At 52.1% G+C, this 16,502-nt stretch overlaps 1 protein-coding gene across 1 annotated transcript in view; it reads right to left on the reverse strand.

Moving 5' to 3' along the window:
• VPS53 (VPS53 GARP complex subunit) overlaps positions 1 to 16,502 on the reverse strand; it is a 74,831-nt gene that overhangs the window by 13,040 nt on the left and 45,289 nt on the right. Inside the window, 8 exon segments of the mRNA XM_015426678.1 lie at positions 40 to 118; positions 3,804 to 3,886; positions 5,519 to 5,669; positions 7,772 to 8,014; positions 8,631 to 8,725; positions 11,903 to 12,004; positions 13,263 to 13,404; positions 14,749 to 14,891. Of these exon segments, the coding sequence (XP_015282164.1) occupies positions 40 to 118; positions 3,804 to 3,886; positions 5,519 to 5,669; positions 7,772 to 8,014; positions 8,631 to 8,725; positions 11,903 to 12,004; positions 13,263 to 13,404; positions 14,749 to 14,891 (1,038 nt within the window).

Genomic DNA, 16,502 nt, shown 5'->3' on the forward strand with positions numbered 1-16,502 from the left:
AAACTGCATGGCCTCCCCCCCCCAAGCTTAAGACCCTACCTTGCTCATGGCTGTGAGAGCCGGATCACAGGCTGCATCCAAGTCCTGCACCAAAAGCTGGATGCTGTTGGAAATCACTCTGAGGGGAAAAATGAAGGAAGAAAATCTCTTTTCAGGCAGGGCCGTTGCAGCTTTCAGTGTCTCAGAGATGGGACAACCCCCCTCCCACACACGCCACCGCCAACCCAAGTCCCTTGAGCAGCCTCATGTTCCTGTGGACGGGAGCAAAGCCACAACCCCCCAATGGGGGTGGGGGGGGGGGGAACAAAATGGGGGCCACAGTCTATGTAACACTGCTCCCTTCGTGGATTTGAACCGTTCCTCCTGCCCCATACCCTCTCCATCCATCTTCGGGGTACGGCTACAATTGCTCCCCCCTCAAAACAACACAAGACCGGTGTTCCCTCTCAGCTGAGTTAGTGTGAGCTAGCTCACAGTTTTTCAGCCTCCGGCTCACACATTTCTGTCTCAGCTCCGGAAGGAGGGCTCCAGAGCAAACTGACTTATGCAGTAGCCAAAATCGCTCGCTCACCAACTTTAATGCCAGTAGATCACAAAGTAGGATTTTTGCTCACAAGGCTCCACAGCTTACAGGGAGCACTGTAGAAGACTTTTACAAGTGAAGGAATGCAATGCAGTGTGCATAAACACCTGCCCCTCTACAGAACGTGCATTTTGGTCGGATGGGCGGGGGGGGGGTGGCACAGCCCCACAGAGAGTGCTGCCGTTCAAGCCAGTCAGCTGCCTGCCTCACAAATCGCTCAGTGCGGCCACATCTGTCTGAGGGAAAAAGAAAACCTTCACCCAGGCATGATCGACTCTTTTGTTTTCTAATTAAAGATGTCAACCGTCCCTCTAGAACTGCCGAAATCACTTCTGACAGAGCCGCCGACCTATAGGTACGCTCCCTGCCTCCTTTCAACATGTCTCCGCCACAACGGCTCTCACGACCTGTCAGAAGCCTCACATGGAGCACCGTCCTTAATGGAAACATCACTCCCCGTCTCACTCAATTTTCTTCTCCTGCGGCTCAATGTTAACTCAGCCGACAGCTTTGTCAGAGAGGGGCCAGAGAAGTGTTGGCGTCTCGTCTTTAAAAAAAGGGGGGGGGGGGGGAGGACACGAGACTTTCCCTTTGGAGAAGAAACACTGGCAGACACTTTGAGCTGGCCCAGACAGCTTTGCTTTTGACGCTGCAAAGTCCCACAACCCCCACTGCTCCACACACCGATGCTTAAGACGGGATTCGGGACCGGGGTGGATTACAGTGGCCCAGGGGTCATTTAGTAGAAAAAGAGGTGCAGGAGCTCATTAGTATAGCTCATTAGCATAACTTATTTGCATATGCCACACCCCCTGACATCACTGGAAGTGTGTCAGAAGGCAACACCCACCATTCAGGCTCCACTGGACTGTTTTGGCTTGCTAGCTATGGGGGGGGGGGGGACAAAAAAAAACTATGGGGGGGGGGGGGGGGAGAACGTGCAGATCTGTCCTCGCAGAGGAGGGAGAGCTTGTACCTGAATACAACTTGGGTCTTAAAGGTGCCACTGGACTGTTTTGGATTGCTAGCTATGGGGGGGAGGGGAACGTGCAGATCTGCCCTCACAGAGGAGGGAGAGTTTGTACCTGAAGGCGGGCCGGGGGGGGGGGGCTCAGCAACTTATCCAGCTGCTTCTTGATCCTCATGGCCCAACTGAGGGCTGCTGGGAACAGGGGGTGGGGCTTGTTGCATGCGCTCGCCCCCTGGGCTCCTTACTGCTGGAGCTCCGCTCCTGTGCGCTCCCGCAGGAAATGACCCCTGCACTGGCCTGTCCCAGCCAACCGGGGCACCAGCACGAGGCAGGAGACGACAGCCATTGAGGGTTCAGAACGGAGGTTCCCAACCTCCTTGGGCCTGTGGGCACCTCTGAAATTCTGACACAGCCTGGGGGAGCAGCCACAGAACGGCGGCACAAAATGGCTGCCGCAGGAGGTGGCATCGCCCACAAAATGGCGGCTGTGGTGGAACTTCAGTCACACTGAAAATTCCTGTGCTGTAGCGGCAGCTGCTGCCAAATCAGTGTTTTTAAAAATCCGCACAGCGAACCAAATCTCCGGTGGTCAATAACCCACTTTCCAAAAACACTTGGCGGGCACCGGGAACGGTATCAGCAAGGTACCACACTGCCCAACGGCGCCACATCACAGACTCCTGGTTTAGAACAAAGGGCAGCTGGCTTGGGGCAACACAGCAGCTTCCGGGACTTCTTCGGGTATGTTCCGTGCTTCCCTGGGGGCTTTGCCAGCAAGAGGGCAGAAACAAGGTGAAAGGAAAAAGGACATCTTGTTCCAGCCAGCAACTTGTTAAAGGCACCAGATATTTGGGCACAATCGTTGTTGAAAGTTCCTTAAAGTGGAGTCCCGCAACCACCTGCCCTTTGATAACCCTGGTTCTCGGGGGACCGGGCTTGGGACCGAGGGCACATGTGGCCAGGAGCCCGAGCCAACCCAGGGAAGCACTAGCATTGGCCAGCGTGTTTGCTGTGTGTGCAACGGTGTTCCCCACAGCAAAATAAATCTTTGAAGAGGAAGAAGGGATTGGATTTATACCCCACCCTTCACTCGGAGTCTCAGAGCGGCTTATAAACTCCTTTCCCTTCCCCTCCCCACAACAGGCACCCTGTGAGGTAGGCGGGGCGGAGAGAGCTCCGACAGAAACGGCTCTTTCAAGGACAGCTCTGACAGGACTATGGCTTGCCCAAGGTCATCCAGCAGCTGCAAGTGGAAGAGTGGGGAATCAAACCCGGTTCTCTCAGTTTAGAGTCCGCGCACTTAACCACTACACCAAACTTATTTATTTTTATTTATATTTACATTTATATCCCGCCCTACCCCGAAGGCGCAGGGCGGCCAACAGGGGCACAAAGTGCCAAGTTAAAACAATAGCATATAAATGTTAAAACAATAAATTACAATAAAATATAAACAATCTACAGTAAATTTCAAGCAAGAAGGGAAGATCTTAACCTCACATAGCTACCAACGATCTTATCCTCAGAGCGGTGTCCAGCACCACGCTCCACCCTTGGGGGCCAGCCAATCAGATGTTAAATCGCTAGGGCATAGGGTGTACAGATGGAATAGTGGTGGCGGCGGCTCCTATCCAAAGGCCTGGCGGAAGAGCTCCGTCTTGCAGGCCCTGCGGAACTGAGAGAGGTCCCGCAGGGCCCGGATCTCCTCCGGGAGCTCTTTCCACCAGGTGCATGTACACATGCCTGAGAACCATGGGCATCAGAAAGAGGTGCCCAGAAGGTGCATGTACACACACAAGTGTCCTCCGTGTGTCTGTCACGCGTCCATACTGGTGTTTCCTACAGCAGTCTCCCCCACACATTTTAGGCGTGCATTTATTGGTTCCATTGCTGTTACTCTGCTCTATGGCCGGGGTCCCCCCCCCTTTTGAGCCTGTGGGCACCTTTGGCCTTTTGACACGGAGTGGTGGGGGCAGCCACACAACTGCTGCTGCAGGGGGTGCAGCCAGCCACAAAATGGCTGCTGCGGGAGGTGGAGCCACACACACAAAGGAAGCCCCAGTTTCGGGGAGAAGAGGGAGAGAATAAAACCAGTGCTGTGGGGGCTGCTGGTGCCGAAACATCACTTGATGTTGTCCAACCAATTGGATCTCCAGGTAGCCAACTGGAAGTCCTGCTGGACCCGAGATCTGCAGAGAAGCACAAAAGCACCAACCGGCCCCAGGAGGAAACCGCTTGCTCAAAACGTACGCGCTGAAGGTGTCCATTTCCCCCATCAGGTTGATCCTTTCCACCAGGCTGGTGTCTACTTTCTCCTTGAGCTTTTCTTCAAGCTGGGGGGGGGGGAGGGAGATACAGAGAAATCTCGTTTTAACAAAACCTACTGGTTTTCGCAAATTGTCCTGCAAGACTTTCACCTACGTGTAGCACAAATCAGCACTGCCATTAAATCTCCACTGAACTGTAATGGCTTAACCCTCTGTGAAGGAAGCATTCCCTTTAAGTCACACACACGAAAACATAGAGCCTCTTTGCCTTTGCCAACCAGGGCCCGGGGGGGGGGGGGGGGGGGATGCCTAAATCTCATCCTTGCCCATGAGAGCCCCCATCCCTGTTTTATGTAATTACAGCGGATGCGTTGATGCTTCCATGCCTGGCCACCACGACTGCACCGACTTGGAAGCTAAGCAGGGCTGGGAGAGATTTCTTCACCTTCAATGTGTCACTAAACTTTTACTTCTCAGCATGCTTGACCTAAACACTGCTCCACAAGCGTCTCGGGGAGGGGCTGTGGCTCAGTGGTAGGGCATCTGCTCAGCACGGAGAAGGACCCCAGGGTCACTCCCTCGGGTCTCCGGCTAAAACAATCGGGGGGGGGGGGTCATGTGAGAGAACGCCACCTGAGACCCTGGAGAGCCGCTGCCAGTCAGAGCAGACGATTCTAACCTTGATGGACCAATAGTCCAATTCACTTTAAGGCCGCTTCATGTGTCCGGGCGTCCTAAGAATCAAAACCTGGAATGGGGGTGCTGCCATACAGAATTCGACTGCTGAGTCGCCTGGACTTTGTGTGCTCCAATGGGCAGCAGTTCTGCAAAAGCTCAGATTTTTGTTTTAATCTAAAGTGCCAGGGATGGAATCAACACTCAAGAATATATCCCAGCAAGAAGCATGGAGACAGATCAGATCGAAAGCAAGTAATTGGGATAGGGCGAGTACCGCTGCACATGCCAGGCGTGCATGTTCTCCTCCAGCTCTGGGAATTCCTCCTTCGCTGACCCTTCCATTATATCTAAGCCATCTTACCACCCGCTCTCATAGATGTGGTTTTACTCTTGCAAGATTAAATGCTGTGCCATCTGCAGAATTAAAGGGACGTTTCTCACGAACTCCGTATTCAGACAGGCTTTGTACCTGCACTTCTGGCAAGACTGAGACGCTGACGCATCTCCTTTTGTTTTGTTCTCATTGGTTAGCTCTTAGGTCATATTGGCTATATCCAATTTTATCTAAAGACCATCTTCCACTGGAGCCATGGGTGGTCTCTTATCTGCTGACAGATGCTGACCCGACCATCACCACTTCAGTAGCAAAATACTTCGCTATCATAATAGCACTGAAGCATCAATGATTGCTGCTAAGGGGAGGTGTGCACTTTTTGGTTCTAATTGTTTTCCGTTTTTTTCAATTTTATGACTGCAATGTCTTATAGTTTTATATTTTAAATCTTTATACAGTTTATATTTTAATTGGGTGTGAAATGTTGACATTGGTCTTCTACATGTCTGGTGTAGTCTGCGAGTGTGCTTGACACCATGAGTCATGTGAGCTAAATAAATAAATTGAATTGAAAAAAACTGAATCCGGCACCTTGTACGTGCCAAGCAACCGCTCCCGCCACTGACGTGCCGCATTCAGGCCCGTGCACGGGTTGCCCCCCCCTCGGGCAGTGCCCTCCCCTTCACCTGCTGGGTCGTGGCCAGGCAGTACTCGGCGGTGCTCAGGATGCTGCAGATCAGGCAGAGCTCCTCCAGGGTGAACTTGGCCACTTCCGAGCCCTCCTTCTCCTTCAGCAGGCTGGTGATGTTCAGCCCGCCGCTGCTGCCGCTGCTGGTCCTGTGGCGGGAGGGGGGTGAAGGGAGACACCGACTCGCCTGAGAGCTGCATCTGCTGGCCCGGCCCTCGCCCCAAGCAGCCCACTGGGGTCCCCCCCCCCATGAGAACGCAATTAAACTCTGGGTGGGTGGGAGGGATGCAGGCGAGTCATCCCACACCCTTCTCGCCTGCTGAGCGTATCTAAGTGCAAACTGGTTGGCTCGTGCCAACTGCAAAAGAACCACAGCAGGAAGAAGAAGAGATTGGATTTATACCCCATGGCCCTTCACTACCCAAAGGAGTCTCAGAGCGGCTCACAAACTCCTCTCCCTTCTCCTCCCCACAACAGACACCCTTGTGAGGTAGGTGGGGCTTAGAGAGAAGAATAGATTGGATTTATACCCCATGGCCCTTCACTACCCAAAGGAGTCTCAGAGCGGCTCACAAACTCCTTTCCCTCCCCCTCCCCACAACAGACACCCTGTGAGGTAGGTGGGGCTGAGAGAGCTCTTGACAGAAACTGCTCTTTTTCAAGGACAGCTCTTATCAGAACTACGGCTTGCCCAAGGTCATCCAGTCAGGTGCAAGTGGAGGAGTGGGGAATCAAACCCGGCTCTCCCAGATTAGAGTCCACACCCCTAACCACTACACCAAACTGGCTCTCTGGGAACCAAGGCGGGGGTTTCTATAGACTTGGGGGGGGGACATCCCTGGGCATGTGGGGAGGGATCAGTGAACCAAAGGAAGGCACGGGATGTCAGGAGCAGCTGAGAGTAATTTAAAGGGAAACATTCATCTGCTCAAGCCCCTGAGGGCCTACAGAATTTTTTTTTTGGGGGGGGATTCAGAGGGGAGCCCTGCAGCAGAACAATGAGATTCAAGGAGCACCTCAAAGACAGTGTTCCCTCTAAGCTGAGGCAGTGGGAGTTAGCTCACAGGGTTTTTAGCCTCCGGCTCATGCACATTTTTGTCTTCGCTCAGGAAGGATGGCTCCAGAGCAAACTGATTTATGCAGAAGCCAAATGGCTCGCTCACAACTTGAATGCCAGGAGCTCACAGAGTAGAATATTTGCTCACAAGACTCCACAGCTTAGAGGGAGCACTGCTAAGAGACCAAACAGATTTTCAGGGTAGGAGCTTTCGCCGGCCCAGGCTGGCCTGGTCTCATCAGACCTCGTAAGCTAAGCAGGGCTGGCCTGGGTCAGTCCTTGGTTGGACTCCAGAATCACCACCCAGAGGCAGGCAATGGCAAACCACCTCCGATTGTCTCTCGCCCTGAAAACCCGACAGGGTCGCCATCGGTCGGCTACAACTCCACGGCTCTTTGCACAAACACATAAGCTCTCAAGAGTCAAAAGGTGCCTCCGTCAGATACCTGTATTGAACACAGCGAGCTCTGACTCTCAGACCCTTCTGCCCTGGAAATCTGGTCGCTTTCTAAGGTGCTCCTGGACTGGGATCTAAGTGGAGGGGGGAGATTTGGCTGACAGCAGGGGGGGGGGGGGAAAGCATTTATAAACCATTTACCACTCCCCCTGCATGACTTTTGTACGTGCCTCCCAAGTTTGTTCCCACGGATGGGTCTACCTTTCCCGCTTCCTTCTGCTGGCCCCAGGGGTCATTTCGTACAAAAAGAGGTGCAGGAGCTCATTAGCATAACTCATTAGCATATGCCACACCCCCTGACATCACCGGAAGTGTGTCAAAAGGCAACACCCACCGCTCAGGCTCCACTGGACTGTTTTGGATGGCTAGCTATTCGGGGGGGGGGGACGTGCAGATCTGTCCTCATAGAGGAGGGAGAGCTTGTACTTGAATAAAACTTGGTCTTAAAGGTGCCACTGGACTGTTTTGGACCAGGGGACTGGGGGTGGAGGCTCTGCAACTTACCTGGCTGCTTCTTGCTCTGACTGAGAGCTGCTGGGAGCAGGGGGTGGGGCTTGTTGCATGTGCCCGCCCCCTAGGCTCATTACTGCCAGAACTCCGCTCCTGTGCGCTCCTGCAGGAAATGACCCCTGGCTGACCCTCTTCAGCACTTCATCCATCCCCTCACGTGCAGCCCTGCAGATCCTCTGTCCCGAAGGGGGCCACCCTATACCTACAGACGAGGGCACCAGACTTACTTGGGCAAGTTCCCCGAGAGGATCTTCCAAGCATACTCCCGGAGATACTTCTGGAAGATGGTGCTCAGGGCGATCATCGGCTCGCCGGTGCTCAGCTGCGAACACTGGACCATGCACTTCTTGTAGTACACGAAGAGGTCGGCGCAGCTGGGCAGGACGGCCCCTCCCTCATCCACATTCGGCTTGGGGGGCCCCTGGGCCTTGAAATCGCCCACAAACCGGTCGATAAGCTCGCTAAGGTTTCTAAAGTCAAGCAGGCAATAAAAACAGGAAACAAAAAAACCTCACATTATCGTGGATCTAAGCAGGATATTTAAACCTAGTGATGAACGGCAAGTGCCAAATTGCGAACCCAATCGCACAGAGCCTTCCGAATTTAGGCTTTGGGTTACACTGGGGCTCAACCCCAGGGCCACCCGCCCACTTCTCTTCTTCCAGATGTTCCTGGCATCAAGGCAGCTGCAAACATCTCCCTCAAGGCAGCATTCCAGATGCAAAGAATCCTGGGAAATGCGGTTCACCAAAGACCTCCAATCCGGCAGAACGGCTCCAAACCCCACAGAACTACACTTCCCAGAGCTCCTCAAGCCTAGGAGGGTGTCAGTGGCAGACTCTGGGCACCCCAAGAAGGGAGAGGGAGGAAGAGAAAGAAGGAGACCTGCCAGCCGATGCCTCCACCCTGCCGCCGGTTAAGAGCCAGGGATATAAGTCCCGAACACGACTCGCTGAAAGGAATGCGCTCCACCTCCTGGCATTTCGGTGGGACTCTCATTAAGGGGACATTCCCGGTGGATCGGGCCCAAAGGGCATTTGCATGGAGGTCACATCGGCAACTTGTGCAAAGCAGACCGTTACTCACTTGTCTTGGGATTCAATGTAGACGTAGAGGTGGGGCTCGAAGCACTTGGAAATGATGCCGTGGAATGGATTATCCGGGACCTTTGGCCTTCTGGGCTGGAAGTGGAAGAGGCAGGTGAGACTCTGTCAGAAGAAAAACGACTCTCCCTCCGCCCCTCCCGGTCAGCCAGTGGGGTGACCAGGAACGCGCCCCATTGGTAGCAGCCCCTTGCGCTTAGGCAACCTGTGGGACAGAAGTCACTGATTATTTCAAACTGCTGATGGCACCATAGACAGGTGCAAGGGGACCAGTGTTCCCTCTGAGCTGAGTTAGTGTGAGCTAGCTCACAGTCTTTTAGCCTCCAGCTCACACATTTCTGTCTCCGCTCAGGAAGGAGGGCTCCAGAGCAAACTAATTTATGCAGTGGCCAAATCGCTTGCTCACAACTTCAATGCCAGTGGCTCACGAAGTAGAATTTTTGCTCACAGGACTCCACAGCTTAGAGGGAGCATTGAATGGGACCCCACAGCTCCTGGTCCAGGGAGCTGTCCGGAGTAGGGGGAAAGTGGAGCCTTCTACCCCGAGGGTGTCAAACATGCGGCCCATGGGCTGGAATTGGCCCATCCAAGGCTCTTATCTGGCCCGTGAACACCTGGTCATTACCTTTATTGCCAGATGACAGAGGCTGTGCCTTATGTCCTTGTATACTGTTCCAGTGCTAATGCGTAACGGGTGGTGAAAGTGGGCGGGTTGGCATCAGGGAGGTACTATAAGAATGTTAATGCTTTAAGCATGTTTGTATTCTGGGTAAAAAAATAATATAATTAAATTGGGTTTGCCTGTGTCCTCTGTGAAGTTTATATCTCCCATGCCTGGCATCACATTTTATGGCACACGTGGCCCAGCCTGACAAAGTGACATTGATAGCAAGGAACAACAACAACAACAAAAAAGCAAGGTACAACAACAAAAAACCCTGTGAGCTGAATTACCCGCAAAAGTATATCCAAAAGGAGACTTCAACAAAGTGAAATGCACATGTAATCAGTAATGAATCTATACATATAATCCATCATGGGAAAATACAGAAGTCCACAGAGTCCATAGAAGGAGAAAACAAAGTCCAGAGTAGATATCCAACACTTTTCCTAGGTAGTGTGCAGTGTTTCAGACTTCTGGTCCTTCCTCAGGAACAAAGAACGACTACAGGAAGTCTCATTCCAATTTCTTTGCAGGACAATACTATTCAGTTTCTTTATGGGCCAGGTCTCCTAAGCTTTAATGGACACCTCTCAAGGTTGCTCGGGGGGGGGGGGGGGAGACACACACATAAAATTTATTTATATTTATAGGTTTACAAAATTGTGCATGGGATGGGGAGTGATGACAAAGGGAACTTTTTCTCCCTCTCCCGGAAATACTCGAACTTGAGGGCATCCAATGAAGCCGATGGGCAGTAGGTTCAGGGAGGACAAAAGGAAATACTACTTTATACAGAGAGAGATTCAAATGTGGAATTCGCTGCCAGAGGATGCAGTGATGGGCCACAGGAATAAACAGCTTTAAAAGGGGATTAGATAGATTCATGGAGAAGTCTATCAGTGGCTACTAGCCATGGTGACCAAGGGGAACCTCCACGTTCAGAGGAAGTAAACCTCTGAATCCCAGAGCCAGGAGGCGGCATCAGGGGAAGGCCTTGGCCTCTATGCCCTGTTGATGGCCATCCAGAGGAACCCGTTGGCCACTGTGTGGTGGACCAGCAAGACTCCTCTTATGCCCTTACAGACCGTTATTATTCACAAGTACTTCCACAAATCAGCTTCATGTCCAAAACCCCCGACAGAACTGAACATTTACCGATTCTTGGAGAGAGCCCTGTGACTCAGCAGAGACCAAACCGAGCCTCTTTCAGTTGGGCGGGTCATGTGGTCACATCCCCCGGGCAGCTTCAAAGGGGGATGGGGGAGGAAAGCAAACGACATAGTCTTTCCAAAGCCCCAGGACAACCAGGTCAAGTTCTCCTGCGCAGCAAAGACCAGGAGACTCCCAGGGCTGCGAAGAGAGGACAGCCCGTCTGACCCAGAAGCAAAGTTCCCCCAGGGAAGGAGGGCTCCCTTCTCTGTTTCCTTGCTCCCTCTGTGCTGCGGTGTGACGTCTTTTCCTAGGAGCGGCTCTTTCCATTGCGGAGGGCGCCTGCCCCCAGCCATGATCTGGCAGATGTTTTAGCTATTTCCTCTAGGTTCCTCGGAGAAAAAGGTTACTGCTGTCACAGTGGGGCGGCCTGTGCGCTGGCTCCCTCCCCTGACGCAGCTATCCGAAAGCAGATGAAAATCTAGCCGCTAGAGGGTCACATGAAGGGAGGTACCGGCACTGGGGGAATTTGGACAGCGCGTGTTCGCTGCCCACCCAAAGCCCTTTGCTGCGCTCAGCGCGCCTGATCAGCTGGCACCCGGTCTGTCCCCACGGCACAGGTGGCCAAAGGACGGGGACTCTGCAGCCCTGCACAGAACACCCCCCCACTGCCCCCCCCCACTTCTAGGCCAGCAGTGAAGACGCAGAACAAGGCCAGGAGGGACAGAGCCTTTTCAGGTGTGGCACCCTCACCCACAAAACACCTTTTCCCTCTGCCAGACGCAGAGTTCGACTTTACTTCACCACTAGATGAAGAAGAAGAAGAAGAAGAAGAAGAAGAAGAAGAAGAAGAAGAAGAAGAAGAAGAGGAAGAAGAGGAAGAAGAGGAAGAGGAGGAGGAGGAGGAGATTGGATTTATACCCTGCCCTTCACTACCGAAAGGTGTCTCAGAGCGGCTCACAAACTCCTTCCCCTTCCCCTCCCCACAACAGACACCCTGTGAGGCAGGTGGGGCTGAGAGAGCTCTGACAGAAACTGCTCTTTTTCAAGGACAGCTCTTATCAGAACTACGGCTTGCCCAAGGTCATCCAGCCAGGTGCAAGTGGAGCAGTGGGGAGTCAAACCCGGTTCTCCCAGATTAGAGTCCGCGCACTTAAGCACTACACCAAACTGGCTCCCCATCTGTTCACCCAGACGTTCCTACTTCAAATTCCTTCCTCCAAGCTGGCATCGCAAGGACTACAGCACCCAACCGCCCTCTCCTTGGGGAAGACGGGAACATTCCTTTCGATGACCGCAGTGTGAAGCTCACAGAAGAGGCGGCGCGTATCTCACCCTTCCTGTGCCGGCCTCTGCTCACTACTGCATTTGAAACTAAGAGGCCCAGGAGCGCCCAACCCCTGGGACTGCTAAGGCCTGCCTGAGGAACTCCAGAGGCTTACTTTCTCAACGTCGCCCTTTTCCGTGGTGGCTTCTTCTGTCTCCGGCGTAGTGTCGTCCTCCAGGAAGGGATTGGTGCAAGGGGGTGGTGGTTCGGCCTTCTTCTGTTAAAGAACAAATGAGAGTTCACCAAAGGAAGAGACAGTGGTGAAAGCAAGCAGGTGCCTCCATGTGCCCCTCTTCTGGGTTCTTGACAGCCCTCCATGTTTGCTCTGCCTCGTGGTTCCAATGAGCCCAGACCCAAGGACTGCAGGCTCATCTCTGCAGATCGAGCGGCAGGAATGACCGGTCAGGCAGCTGGATTCTGTCTGCCCCCCCTGCCCCCGCGAAGGGAGAGCAAGGAACCTGAACTAATGCCGCCCGTTGTGGGCTGTCAGAAGGAATCCTCCCTCCCTGCTTGTGTCTTTTATCTGGCCTTGGCCTAAACAGTGAGCCTCAAGAGAGGTATTTGTCTTATTTAGGATGCTCATCATGGGGACAGCTGCTGAGACTGAGCAGAAAATATGTCACATCGATCCTGGCAACACCATCAGTGGACCCAGCAACATCAGCCAGACCATCTCAGGTTCCTACTCCTGCTCATCCTCTAATGCGATTTATGCCATCACGTGTCAGCAGTGTCCTTCCACCCTCTACATTGGACAAACAGGGCAGTCCCTTTGACAAAGAATAAACGGACAGAAGTCTGACATTAGAAACCACAACATTCATAAACCAGTGGGGGGAAACATTTTAACCTTCTGGGACATTCAGTTGCTGACCTAAGAGTAGCAGTTCTCTTACAAAGGAATTTCAAAGGGAGATTAGAGACTGCTGAATTGCAACTGATAATGAAGCTCAAGACAATGCAGACTCCTGGACTGAATCGAGACCTAGGTTTCTTGTCTCATTACCAATGCTGATTTCTCCACACCTACTACCGCTCTGCACATCACACCTAATCCAATCACGACTGCTAGTGTCATTCGGCATCTGAAATCACTGGACTCACATTCTGGCTGTATCTGAATAAGTGAGCAGTGACTCACGAAAACTCATCCCCTGCCACAAATCTTGGTAGTCTTGAAGGGGGTATGCCAATAAAGGTCGATTGATTGATAGTCTTGAAGGTGCTACTTCTTAAATACTGCTTCCACCCACAACATTGTCATCTGTTGTGAGAGGCCTTCCGCTAACCTTTCCTTTGGCATACAGAGCAATTCCCACATGCATCATCCTCATCTGATAGCAATTTGCTTGTGTGCCTTGGCTTTCACAGCCTTAAAGAGCCAGGCGCCACCCCCATGCTCATCAGTTGCGTCCATCCACAGACGCGACAGCAAGAGACCAAGCATGAGCCGAGGGGCGAGAAATCCTCCTTACCACCACCACGTCAGACAGAGTGCTGCCCGAGAAGCGCTTGGCCAACAGCCCCTCGAAATTGGTGGTCCTCTGGATGGCAAACAGGAGCAGCTTGACCTCAATCTCCTTGGCTCTGGTGCGCATGATCTTGGCCAGCTCCGTCCTGAGGGGGAAGTCGAGAGGGGAAAGGGGGGGGGGGTTGAGAGGCCGGCGACTCAAAGCAAGCGGGAACATCTCTTGCAGGCCCCAAAGGGGGAGGGGAACATTTGCAGAAATCCAGCTCCCAAGAAGCAGAACTGAAGAGTATTCCAAGCCCCCAGCTGCACACTGCGGCACCTCTCTGGCAGGGACCTGTAACATGACATAGACTCTGCTGCCCACAGCTGCCAGCCTCCGGGCGGGTAACGAATAAATATACACTGCAAGAGACATATAAATTAACGTGTTCTATTTGTAACGATCATTCTATAAAGTGCATAATGTGCTATTATTACATCCTTATCAGGTACATGTATTCAGTACATTCAGTTTCGCAACTACCAGTCAATTCCACATCCATTTTTTTAAACAGTCAAGCCCCAATGGGAGTTTCCAGAATTGCAAGCCCACTTCTACTTGCACGAAGTCTTCCAAAAGGGGGAAGCTTTCAATTGTATTCTGTTGATGCTTATTGCCGGTCCGATAAAAGACACAATGTGCAGCTAAGATTTGTGGACGGAGCGCTCCTGTCGTTTTCAAAGATTGCATACTATTCACCTCGTTCTCTGGTCATAGTGTGCAGTCTTTGAAAATGACAGGAGCGCTCCGTCCATGAAGTAGAAGCGGGCTTGCAATTCCGGAAACTCCCTTTGGGGCTTGACTTTTTAAAAAAATGGATGTGGAATTGACTGGTAGTTGCGAAACTGAATGTACTGAATACATGTACCTGAGAAGGATGTATTAACTGCACATTATGCACTTTACAGAATGATCCGTTACAAATAGAACACGTTAATTTATACATCTCTTGCAGTGTACATTTATTCGTTACCAGGCTTTTCTAACACTGCAGCTCGGGTTACCACAGCCTCCAGGCGGGGCCTGGAGATCTCCGGAATTACAGCCGGTCTCCAGACAACAGAAATTGGAGAAAAGGGTTGCTCTGGAGGGTGGGTGGACTCCGTGGCGTTAGACCTCACTGGGGTCCCTCCCCAGGCTCCAACCCCAAATCTCCAGGAATTTCCCAATTGAGAGCAGGCACCCCGACCACCACTGCCGGGCCCAGCAAATGGTTATCTTTGGGCGGTTCTCGGACTGGAAAGGTTTGGATGCCCCTGGAGCACATGAACCAAATCACAGCTCTAAACATGAACCAATCGTTTCCTGCTGCCTTTGGGACAAAGATGGAATCAGACAGGAAAAGGAGGGGCACACAAATCATAAACGGGAAACTGCACTGACCGGATGGCAAGAGGACAGTGCCGTGCATAAAATTAAAAACCCCTCTGGCTTCCCGAAGGCAGCACACCTTGTGATGTGACAGAATTCCACGGCAATCCGTTCCGTCATGCACCACTCCAGAGGGAACATGCGGCCATACTTCTCCTCGTAGTCCACCAGCTGGCGTTTTATCCAAGCGTAGCGCCGGTCGATTTTATCCAGCCAGGCAACCTGGGGGGGGGGGAATGGAGTGTGACTGTCATATTCCTCAGAGAGAGGTCATGAGACTGGGACATGGGCAAGCAGTCCACACGCTGGAAACCCCCCTGGGTGGCTTTCTCCGAACTAAGGTTGTTCAAACACCCACCAGCTGGACCCACGTCCTATTCGCTGGTTGCAAATGGGGAGCTGGTTTTTCAATTATCAGTCTGGCTGTTTGTTTTCCTGTTTCATGGCTGTTCCGTGGGCTGCTTCATTGTTTTGCTTTCTAACCATGCAGTGTGGTGTGACTGCACTCTCACACGACCGAGCCAAGCTCGCTCACAGAAGATAGCCTGTTTGGTGTAGTGTTTAGGAGCGCGGACTCTAATCTGGGAGAACCGGGTTTGATTCCCCGCTCCTCCACATGCAGCCAGCTGGGTGACTTTGGGTCAGTCATAAGTTCTTTCAGAGCTGTTCTCTTACCAGCAGTTCTCGAAAGAGGTCTCTCGGCCCCACCGACCTCACAGGGTGTCTGTTGTGGGGAGGGGAAGGGAAAGGAGATTCTAAGCCGCTCTGAGACTCCTTTGGGTAGTGAAGAGCGGGGTATAAATCCAATTTCTTCTTCTATTTCCCCCTTGGGAAGCCATCCCACCCCACAAGGAGAAATAAAAGTTCACTTGAGATCTGGCCCCTACTGGATCAACAGCTGCCCCTCCCAAGTGTTCTTCCAAGTGCGGCATAGTCAATGATTGCTGGTTTCTCTCGAACAAGATGCTTACTACTCAGTAGGGATGAAGGCCGTTGACACTTGATTACAGCAGCTGGGCTTCACATGAGAAGAAATTATCCGGCTGGATAAGGCAGAGGACCCTCAATATTGTCAAAGCATTGTCTCACCAAGCTCAGTTATGATAGCATGGTAATGCATGCTTGCAGAGTTTGTTCGGCTAAGTTACTTGGTATTTTACCACCTCGCCCTCCTATAAGAGATATTTAATGGTTCCTCGTTATGCTGAGGCATTTGCTCTAGCTCGTCTTAACGCCAGTCCTTCTGAAGTACTGCATGGGAGGTCTTGTAATATTTCATATTCAGATCACCTTTGCCCTTGTTTTTAGGAACTGATGGATTTTACATCTTTTATCACAGTCATCAATAATTCTCAAAGGGACGTTGTTCCCTATCTGGTGCTAGACAGTGATCCGAATATAACCTTATGGGTTGCTAAATTCTTATCCTATTTCCCTGTAGGAACGGATTTAGTACTCTCCTAGTCATTGCTCAAGATCTATTGATCAGAGGAGCTCTGAAAACGAAAGGAAAGCACTGTCGATGCAGCCCAGGAAGCCGCCACCTGTCTTTGCTGCCGGACGACTCCAGCCACAACTTATCATTATTATTCATTTATTTAATTCAGCTGTACCCTGCCTTTCTCTCCAGTAGGGACCCAAAGCAGCTTGCATCATTCTCCTCTCCTCCATTTTATTCACAACAACCCTGTGAGATAGGTCAGGCTGAGAGAGTGTAACTGGCCCAAAGTTACCCAGTGAGCTTCCATGGCACGAGCGGGGATTCGAACCTGGGTCTCCCAGATGCTAGTCTTAACCACTATACCAGGCTGGCTCTCGCGCATCTTGAGAAGA

The sequence above is a fragment of the Gekko japonicus genome, unplaced genomic scaffold (assembly GCF_001447785.1).
Source record: "Gekko japonicus isolate JY-2015 unplaced genomic scaffold, Gekko_japonicus_V1.1 scaffold2457, whole genome shotgun sequence".
Lineage (NCBI taxonomy): Eukaryota > Metazoa > Chordata > Lepidosauria > Squamata > Gekkonidae > Gekko > Gekko japonicus.